Source organism: Anopheles darlingi, chromosome 2 (assembly GCF_943734745.1).
Source record: "Anopheles darlingi chromosome 2, idAnoDarlMG_H_01, whole genome shotgun sequence".
Taxonomy (NCBI): Eukaryota; Metazoa; Arthropoda; class Insecta; order Diptera; family Culicidae; genus Anopheles; species Anopheles darlingi.
The window spans coordinates 57,717,129-57,728,296 of record NC_064874.1 but is presented as its reverse complement, the minus strand read 5'-3'; the positions used below and the strand labels follow the sequence as shown (position 1 = coordinate 57,728,296).

The window sequence follows — 11,168 nt, the reverse complement described above, 5'->3', positions numbered from 1 at the left end:
CGCTTTTCGGTGCAAAGCGTATGGGGTTGTATGTGTAGCGGATATACTTGTGCACTACGAACAGAAAGAAAGCGACGGTGGTGTGCCCGACATAGAAGAGTGCTGAGTGGGAATGCGGACCGGAGACGATGCTATGCGCGGTCTTGGATGGTACGCGATGTCTTGCACTTCAAGCGAAGCGAATCAAGCAAAACCATAATGCCAATCAAGCGGAAACCACAGGAAACCGCCTTCGTACGTACCATACCGTTCCGCAAACCCTCAATACCCTCAGTCGTACCTACGGGGTAGCGTTTAATAAGCACAAGCACAATGAATAAGCGATGCCGGAGTGCATTGTGCCGGAAGTGAATGACGAGTTCTTAGGAAGTGGTTGCCAGCAGCAGCACCACCACCAGCAGCAGCAGTAGCAGCAGAAGAAGCAGAGTGAGTTCGCGTATGACCCTACGTAAAGTGCATCTCAATGAGCTGTCAGAGAAAACTGGAGCACGCTACGTTTCAGCGCCACACGTATGCTAACGCACCAGAGCGCTGTGGCTTTCGGGCTAAAGCAACATTTATCATGACCTCATCCTCACTTCCAACCTCACAACGATATGTTGCTTCAGACGTGCCCCTGACAGTGATGAAGAACCATATGAAAGCCACTACTACGAATACTACCAACACTAACACTACTAACACTACTAGCACAACCTCTATTAATACTGGCACATTTACTAGCTACTAAGCTTGATGTCGTGAGAAATTTGCATACGACCGAGGAAGGGAACAGCAACATAAATCTAGAATCCATGGAACGGGTTGCCAGCACCTCGGTCAAAAGTAGCGATGCGACGAAAGGTTCAACTTTATAGCAATGCGTTTATCACGAATTGCGGAGTTCATTTGTACAGCACGCAGGAGCTGACACGCTCAACGACGAGGGTGATGGATTTTGTTAGCAATTTCGTTATAAAAAAAGAACAGTTTTCCGATTCTTTGGTTCGCGAAACGTGATGTGGAAATACCCTGGGTCATAGGAATGGTGCACGGCAAGCGTATGGCGATGAAGCAATGCGGGGATTCCCACGGCAAGCGACAAATTTGGGACGTGCTTCGACGCAGCGGAACTCTGGTTGAACCAAGCAAGATGCGTTACATGTATCTGTGAGTGTGTGCGTGTATGTTTGTTGTGAATGCATATATACGTGATAATGGTGCATATATTTATGATAAGCCGATTAGGTTATTAGTAGGTTATTAAATTAGTTCAATTAGTCAGTAAAAGGTTTTGTAGTCAGATAGGCTAGTTAGTAAAAGGTTGAGCACGGTAGTTTTTAACGATACCACACGAAATAGCAATTGGTAGTTCAAGAGACTAGGTTCATTGAAGTTATTGATGACATCAAAAACATGAGTTACTGGTACTTAGACGTGCATTCAAGATAAAAACTATATCTTTTGAATCTGACAAATTACCATCTTATTTTTAGGTTGTTTTAAACTTAACTATAGGTTGTTGGTTGTTGGTTGTTGGTATAGGTGAACGAACATTTTTTATAGACCAAGAGTCTTTATATAGGCGAGACAATTATCTACTAAAACGCGACCTAATACAAGTATGTGAATAGAACGTCAAACAAATATTTCAATATCATAAGATCCTTGAATCAGTAATATATTTAACGGAAACCATAAATTTAGGGTTCGTGGGAAGATTGGAACCTGAAACGAGCCTTTTTTCTGTGTTTAAGTCTTTGCTACTGTTCGTAATCATGTTGTTCTGCTATAGGAATTGTCGTCAGCATTTTACTTTCCGTTCGACAACAATAGCTTTAATGCTTCCCTTATCACGGCCATTTTAGCTACTCTTTATAAAATGGAGTATTTTCTTCTTGCTAGAAAACGCTTTTGTGCTATCATGCTCACAACATGCATTCATCTTTTTATGTGTATGTAGAGTATGCTTGTAAGTTTATGTGTTAGGTTGTACGTTATGTTTGTGTGAAGCTACTGCATCCTTGTTTTGTTACCCGTAACGATCGGATCAAGCGGTGCAAATACAAAAGGACAAATCTGTTGCAGTGCCAACAACAGCAGGTACAGCTACTACCATCCAGTCTGGTGTGCTGGTGTGCTGGTGTGTGTGTTCCGGTGTTTGATGTTGGTAGTGAGGGGCTCACCTTTGTTGGCATTGCGACTAATACTTTTACTGCCACTGTCACTGCCACCCTTGGGACGGCTGAGGGCCCCGGTTGCCTTTCCCGATTTACGCTTCACACGAACCCTGCCCGGCAGCTGATGCTGATGGTTGTCACCGCCGCCGCCACCGCCATCACCACCATCAAACTCAACCGCTTCCGGGGTATCTGCGTACGTGTGATCTGAAGAACGGCAGGTGGAGTTGTGAGGAGTTGAGGAATGGACGAATCGGTTGGTTGGTTGGTTGGTGAGTTGACTTTTTTGTTGGCAGTGCTATCAGCTAATATTTTTAACAGGCAATTTTTTGTGCTTCTACCCTATACTACACTGTGACACATGGCCGACGATAATACCTTGTCCCAATGCGTCACTAGCGTTTGGTATTTACTTTGACAACGATTTCCATATGCGCCACGGACGCTACCTCACTCTGTGTATACACCCGTTTTGATTGCATCGACGATCAAACAGATTGATGTGTCTGGAACACACTACTGATAGGACAGCGTTTTTGCTGACTGATTGATTGCTCGAGAGCATTTTTTCTGGCTTATTTAGTACAGTAGTTTATTTTTCGAAATACCATCGATCATTGAAAAAAATATGAACTATCGTACGATAGTGCGCATGAAATAACTTTTTTGGAAAACTGCATTTGTGCCGATAGGTAACTGTCCGGATCAATTCGGATTCTGTTCTCTCTTTCAACAATGAATTGCGCAAGCTTGATCATATTATCCTGCTTAACATTGAACGCGAATCAGTAAAGTTAGCCAATTATTAATTTTTTTTCAAAATTCCATTTAATAAAAAGAAATAATATTCGCCGAATAAAAATGCATAGATAATGAAACAGCTTTTTGTTTTTTTTTTTAAGTTTTGAGACAAAAAAACCATAAAATATTTCACAGCAAAAATGATTCAAACTACGATTTAGTGATTGAGTTCAATAATCAAATTAAAGAAACACTGAGACGCTCAACTTTTCGGTAAAATATCCAGTGGCAACAAAACACGTTAAAGCATTTCACAGCTTTAAATGTTCTTCAAGCATTAAAAAGCAAAAGCTAATCTAACTTTCGAACAGTATGAGCAACAATTAAATCTATTATTGTTGTCTATTATTCCTTTGTGCTTTTGTTAAATAGCTCAAAAACTGTGTTGTCCGTAGATCCGTTGTAAAAAAAAGAAAAAAGTAACACCTTTTCATAAGAGACGAAATGTATTATTTTTTTTTTGATCTAATGGTCTCATTGAAAAGTTCTTATGTTTCTTTTAACTTAGATTGAAACATGTTTGTACCCTTTTGAAAAATATAATCTGTCGAAATGCACCAACGAACAAAAACCAACTTATAATAATCAAGCTGATACGCCATTTCACATGCCAGTATTGAAAACATTTCTCCTACCTTCCACGATAAAAGGAGTAAATGACAGAAGCAGTCTATCATAGGTTTGCACTAAATTTTCGTCGGCCTTTCATCAATAAGCTTCTCGATAACTTGCACCCCGACAAACGGATTGATCGATCGATTCGAATCGATTCACATTATCGTTGAGTTGTCATGCAATAGAAACGTTCAATCCTTGAGAATTCATCCCGACCTACCCAATTTGGATTGGATTTGGAGCGATACTATAACCCCTTTACTGCCGATTGGCGAAGGATGGATAGATTGAAGCAAGAAGTCTCTTCTCCAGGTTTACAATTTACACTTTATGTCAACAAGAATGGAATGACTCAGTATTCTCCTCCTTTGTTATCATTCGTTCTATTAACCAATGATGACAGTTGATCGAAAATCAAGCACAAGAACCACTCAGTTGACGCCTTTCAACTATCTTATCTACATTCCAAATTGTCATATGTCAAGTAATAGAACCTCATAAAGCGCTTACCTTGCTTGTGATGACGAGCGATGCTCTTGCTGCCACCATCTCCACCGCTACCAGCCTTGGCCCGACTAAGCGCTCCCGTTGTCTTGCCCGATTTGCGCTTGACGCGCCGTCGTACGATACTCCCGTTGTCTCCCATTTCGACGATGATCTCTTCTCCTTCAATCTCATTCTTGTCCACATAGCGACCGTCACTATTCGAAGCAGCAGCATCGCTGTCTCCTTCAACTTCATCGACACCTGGAGCGCTGTTGAGGAACAGATTGTCGAACACACTGTGATCGCTATCATTCTCGTTGAAGACGTTGTTGATTACGATGGCAGGTGTCAGCTCCTCGAGGTTAAGCAGCTGGCCTAAATCGTTGTGTTCCGTACCGCTCGCCCCAGACGGTACTGACGAGGAGCGACGTCGCCGGCGATGACGATGCGAAGAAGAGTGAGCTGTAGCTCGTCTACTGCGCATTGAAGCCGACGGGAATGAAGCTGCAGCAAGAGATTCACGAAGTTCCGCATTCTGTACTCCCAGTTCCCACCAGAAGGAGGTATCGGAATGCGAACCATGAAGTGCGGCCGATGAAGCATCCTTCCCGGCACCCACCGAATCACCTGACAGAGCATGTTGACCAGAGCGGCCACCGTCGACCAGCTCAAAGTCAGCCGTCGTGAAGTCCTGTGGCAAATAGAGCTGTGTGGTCTCGAACGTCACGAACGGTGCTTCAGTCGTAGCGTAGTGTTTACGCGGCCGCGAAATCTTCAACTCTGGTGGTGGACATCCAGTTGTCAACTCTGTTGAAATGGATGAGAGAGAGAGAGAGAGAGAGAGAGAGAGAGAGAGAGAGAGAGAGGAGAGAGAGAGAGAGAGAGTGAGAGAGTAACATGATTATAAGAGAATTCAATCATGATGTGACAACATGAGAGGATCAAAACACGCCTTCGATTGATCTCCAATTTAAACGTTGAACCCTGTGCCAAACCAGATGACAGCAACCAATAAATGGCCTTTGTATCTCGCATTCTGGCCTGGAGGCTTGAAACAAAATGAATTGAAACACTATTTTCATGACGAAACTCGATTGGTAATTGATTAAAAAAACCCAAAACATTAAACATACGCCATGTCCGCAGTGGCATTCCCAAACAGTTACCGCGTAGCCAAAGGGAAAATCCAGTTTTCAATTACTTCCATCATTTTGTGCCCAATGCTACGGGGCTGCACAAATGAGGATTTATGGCCAGGATATCAAACAAAAGGTTCAAACGATGCACTGCGGTATAACACTGACCACTATACTACAGTTCCGCGGTGGTATAGCTGTACTGCTCCAATCAAGCCACTCTCGACTGGCAAATAAATGTCGCGGTTCGGTCACGCAATTAAGAACTGGACTGAGGATTGGAAAACTGTGAAAATTACATTGAATTACGGTGATACCCATCGGAACGGTTCTCATTATCGCGGCGCCAATAACGTTGAGACCTACGGTCATCATTGTCACCAAAACCGTCCATATTCCGTATTGATATTGTTCCTTTCGCTTTATTATCCGCTCACGAGCAGTCTCAGTCTGCATTCTGACGATTGGCAATGTGTCTTTCGTCTGATAGCAGACTGCGACGGTTGCATCCAGGTGACTAATAACTTGTATGCTAACTGGCTTGTATGCTAACTGGCTTGTATGAGGTGTGGTGTATACCAAGAGAACTTTGGATCGCTCCTCTGTATGTTCCTAGACTCATCAAGAGAAAATTCGTCGTTTCACAAAACACTAATGAGTCTGTCGTATCTGATTAGATGGATGCCGGGTAACGGTTGCTGCTTTTCGGAATCGTGTGCTTCATAGGGTGAACGAGAATGCAACATGGTATGAATATGAGTGTCGTGGCATTTAATTAATGTGAAGCTGTGGTGACATCTACGCTGTCATTGCAGGATGATTGTTGGAAAAGGAGTTCACTTGTTGGACAGTGACATTCCACATAATGAAAGTCCCGTAGTTGTTAAAATATTTGCTTAAATTTAAAATAGCTAAACTTGTATTACTTGTAGTTTATACTAATTTTCCTCATCTTCAATATTGTCTTGCCGGTAGCTCCTTCAATTTTTTCCAACTATTGTTCCAGACTTTTCTTATCTTATTTTATTATTATTTATCGCATATTATAATGATGAAACATGCTGTTCATCTTTTTGTTAGTGCTAGATGTTGCATTAAAACAAAATAAAATAAAAGATAAATCTGTGCTATTTCATCATAACGGACTAAGCTCCCATTCTATCAGCTTCATCCTGGTTGTATCTCGCGATTTCACCCATGTTCCGTGTTCATAATTCACTTTCATGACATTCGGGTGCATCCTCCTGGGTTAGGGATTGTTGTCGCGGGTTTTACCGGTGGCTCGATACTCTCGACATGGATACCCGAACTCGGGTGTAGCCATTTCCACGCTCAACAACAAATTGCTTCAGAGAAGAATTGTTCACAGATAGAGACAACCATAAGTTGCGCGTAACAATGAACAGCTTGCTTGTACCACCACCACTGTTGCAAGCATAAATTATCATCCAACATGCAAGCAAGCTGCCAGATGGGTTGGTCATCGATCAAATCGAATAGGCAACCGAAGAGCATGTGTAGAACTAGTATCGACCATTTGAAGTGTAGTTTAGACACAGAAAATGGTATTTTCTAACGAATCCTTTGAAATGAGAAATGATGGGCCATAAAATATCAAACATTCAGTCGAATCGAACATTTATTTCACAATGCTGAATGATAAATTTGAATACTAATGATATAGAATCCGCAACAAATAGTCTGTATATCACAGTAGTATACAGTGAGCCAGCTAGGTATACGAACCAATTTGCATATGAATGAATCGAAAAATTATCCTTCATGAATTCATTTAACTCGTCATCATTCATTATCCTTGAGGCCAGGATTCTTGTTGCAGTATCGATGTAGCTGATTAATGAATGCTAATTGGATTGAAAAATGACATTTTCTCCAGTGATTTATGGGCTGACTTATAAGTCAAAATCATCGTTCTCCATTGATCGGTGCTATCGATCATTAATAACAATTAAGCCCAAATGCAGAACAGGATCCATCTGTACGTAAGTTCAACAAATAAAAAAATTAAAAAATGACGACCCCATGGTATAGTACACTCGTTTTTAAATCATACGATAATGGCTAGTTGGATAAATAAAATCGATATTTTGATGTGTCTGCTGCAGAAAACCTTATTTATTCCCTGCATCATTTAATCCTGCATCGGTTCAGTTGAAACTCGAAATGTTCAACCTTCGTGGACTTTGCGATAAGCAACTGGAGCATTGCTAAGTATGATTCTTACACGCGATTTTCTTGGTATCATACTCAGATTAGAACGAGATAGACTTGGCTTTAATGTTCTCGACGATCCGTATCTAAAGTCAATTTCCAATGATTCTTTTTGGTAGAAGAATAGTCCCTAAATCACAGAAGGTGATATAAGATAGAAACATCATTAATTTGGTCTTGGTTCTATACAAGCAGCGAGATTCCTGTCAATACAATCTAGGACAGTGGAAGATCGCTCATCATCCTACAATGCTTATGCATCTTATTCATGAAATTCACAGAAAAGCTAAATTTAGTAATTCCCTAAAAAAGTCGAGCTTTGTACGTGCATCAAAAAAGGGCATCTAGAGCGTTGCTCATTAGCAGGAATACAACGGAATCGCCTGTTGTGTTGCATAGACTCCGCTCTATGCACGTTCTATCATTGTTATGGCTCAAACCATGCAAACAGATTCACAACAATTGCAACTAATTGTCCAACAACACCCAGGACATAACCAATAAATCCAAACTGAAACAGGAAGAGCATCTATTTTATATTTCCACATCCGGACTGCGCTCAGTTGTGTTGTTGTGGTGTTTCGGGTGGGTATTTTGTCTCCTTCTTCTGTTGCCGTGAGTTGGCTAAATGAAGGTACCGAGCACAATGCATAGCTTCTTCTGACCCAGGAAGCTCCGTATCAAGCTGTTGTAAGCTCATTAGTCGTTTCGAAAAATTTAATTGCTCAGAGAAGAAAATTGTTTTACCCATCGGTCGGTTAGGTTTGGTCTTCTCGGTTCGTGAGTATGTATGGACGGTCGAGATCTGCTGCACAAACAGTAATTAAAACAGTCCTTTCTATCGTTACACTCACCGAATGAGAACCGTGTTTTGGACCTTGATCCATGTAGCCATTTTTACGGGGTTTCCGGTTTTTGATAAATAATGTTATTCCATCCAGGTTGAAAGCTCTTAGTTGAAGAACAGGAAACAAAAAGAGCGAATCATTTGTCATGGAAACGAGACTGGTACTCTATTTGGTCACCAATCCATCCACCAGTTAAGAACATGCCGCAATGCTGGACGGTCGAGTTAGGATGTTCAACGGAAATTTTTCATTCTCATTAGAGCTAGAACTGTCTGTGGACTGCCATTGGAAGCCCTCATGTATCCAAAACAGCGGAACCAATCCCTGTTAAGCTGTTAAACAAATAAAAATTGCCCATTCGTGTTCGCACCCAAGGTTAATCTGTTCATCACTCAGCTGCCTAGTTGAAGGCTCAAAACCAACCATACCAAGAAAAGGTGTCGGATGAAAAACTACGCTCCCAAAAACAGCGATCATGGGAAACGGCCAAACTTTGTTATGTGTGTAAAAGGAAAACAAAAAAAAAGAGTAAAGAGATTGTGCGTGTGAGTAGAAACCACAACGAAACCGCGCACAACATGATGATGAATGGGTACAATCCGTAAAATGAAATTTTAGCTCCAATCACCTATGTACACCTCATACCATTGGTGGAGTCCCAACATCCTGCGGGTGGTAATAATAAAAAAAACTTTGCTAAGAACGGAAGAAGCCGCGAAGAATCTTTTGCACGTCGCTCTTGCGGTTGCTCCTTGTCGCGGTGGCAGGTTGAGTTATAAAGTTGCTTCGCTCAAGAAGAATACCATTTCCCTTCTCTGGAGTGGTAAAAGAAAAAAACCCACTCCCTTTCGACCCACTTTCCATCCATCCATCCAATCATGTAATACCCGTGCCTTCATGAAGGGAGCTTATGCTTACGCAGGCAATTCTACACTAACCATCGCCTCATATGGGTTTGCGGCGTTCACCGAATGGCGGTATTCTTTAGAAAGGGTCGGACTTGGAAATCCCACAAAAGTAACTGACTACATGCGGCTGAAGAAAAAAGAGAAAAGAATCTCTGAACATCAATATTCACTTTTCTAATCCCAGATGGTTCGACGCGCTTTTGTCTCGGCAAAAGATCCGAAGCACCCCCTCCACCACCTCAAACCCTGACAGAGGTTCATTCTCGGATGCGTGAAAAGTGAAAATTTATTCATCTTTCACTTTTTTGCCCGGGCTAGGCAAGGCATGTGATAAATTTCGTGACGCCTCACGCACGAACAAGAAGTAAAAAAGAAAGAATCAGGCGGAGGTCCTGTGAAGAATCTGCAATGTTCGAATTGGTGGGTAAGGGTCACGGGGATGCAGGCGTTAAACCAGCAGCATCTAATGTTGAACACTTTTTATCACTTTTCAACGACGAGAACTGTGAGAACCAGGAGAAAGTGGACAAAGGATCCAAATCGTACTCCGGCTGTCACCATTTGGTCGGCTGAGACTTGCCGACGCATCAACAGATTTATTATTCGGATCGATTTGGACCTTGATTCTGAGGTGGCTTGGAGATAATTTGATAATTCGCAGACGGTGGCTCCTTTGCCACTCGCACTGGACTTGCATTTAGATAAATATTGAATCCATCTGAAGCAACAGAACCTGGGGATATCCTATAGAGCGAAAGAATTGAAAGCAAATGTCAAAACACCCTTCGACAGTGCAAATGGGAAAGTCAATCGCGAGAAATGATGACAAAAACAAAAGGCCGGCCGCATTCCACGGAATCTTGAGAGACCATGTAGTGGAAGCATTACGCATTCAGCACGCAATGCGGAACAGATGTCCCCAAATTCAAGAGATCTAAGGGTCGTTGGGGTTGCTGGTCACGTCCTTGCGTTTGTTGTGTCCTCACATGCGTCACTGTGGCCAAGATTTATTGCATTTCCGATAGGATAGCTCCACCACAGACACACTTCCAAAATGAAATATAATAAAGTTCAAATAAAATAATACAAAATCGCCTGACCCTTTAACGTTGAACGTAATTGTAACCATTTTTCAATATCGCAGACTTTCTCTCATTTGCATAATTTATGTTGCAGTAGACTCCCTTTCTTCTAATTAGGTTGTGTGGCCTACAGAGCTTCGTAAATACTATGGACCATAGATACTAGAGAAAATGCGTTTCCAGAGCAATGGCATTGCACGGATGCTTATGTTGTGGTCTCTTCTGCAAATCATTCGCTACGATATCATTCTTTGAAACATTCGAAGCTCAGGATGCATTTCAGATGTATTCTGCAATCTATTATTGTGGATCATACGAGGGAATGAACAACGGATGTTGGCCATGGTTTAATTTCGATCCTGATTTTCTCGTTCAATTTGTTTCGTTGAGTGAGTCCGAGAGGGAGGTGATTGCTACCCATAACCAATGGCCATGCTGTTCTGTAAATCAATCCAAGGCCTGAATGCTCTCGATGAAATCCCAAGCCGAACGGAACCTCGCGAAAAGGTTATCCACCGACGAAACGTCGAACTGGTAAGTAGCAAATTGATTTACTTTGCGCCTTTCACTCCATCCAGCAACCTCTCCGATACCACTTGGATATAGACCTTGGTATGGACATGGTCGGTTGGCCCAACGATGGGTTGGAAAAACAAATTTATCCGCTAGCGCCGTGGGTGAGCCACGTTCAGGTTCGTGCACGATTGCTGGCTCGATGTTGTGTCTGCTTCAGATATCGGAGAACGTACACGATTTCGCGGTAGTTGGATGGGAGGTTTTTGGGGAATTTGATTGAATTGAATCTTACGAAATTGGTTAAGGAGGAAAGGGATGCTGCAACAGTAAGGGTTGGATCCCATCATGGACCTCAATCACTGGCAACGGCGACGGCTGTTTTCGA

General features: G+C 42.2%; 1 protein-coding gene across 8 annotated transcripts in view; it reads right to left on the bottom strand.

Annotated features, from left to right (window-relative positions):
* Positions 1-11,168, bottom strand: part of LOC125949975 (locomotion-related protein Hikaru genki) — a 97,391-nt gene that overhangs the window by 6,177 nt on the left and 80,046 nt on the right. For 7 of the 8 annotated variants that reach the window (XM_049677487.1, XM_049677486.1, XM_049677490.1 and 4 more), the window contains 2 exons: positions 4,086-4,868; positions 2,166-2,366 (listed from right to left, as the gene is read on the bottom strand). In XM_049677487.1, the coding sequence (XP_049533444.1) occupies positions 2,166-2,366; positions 4,086-4,868 (984 nt within the window). The remainder of the gene's footprint in view (positions 1-2,165; positions 2,367-4,085; positions 4,869-11,168) is intronic. The other variant, XM_049677492.1, reaches the window with a different exon arrangement.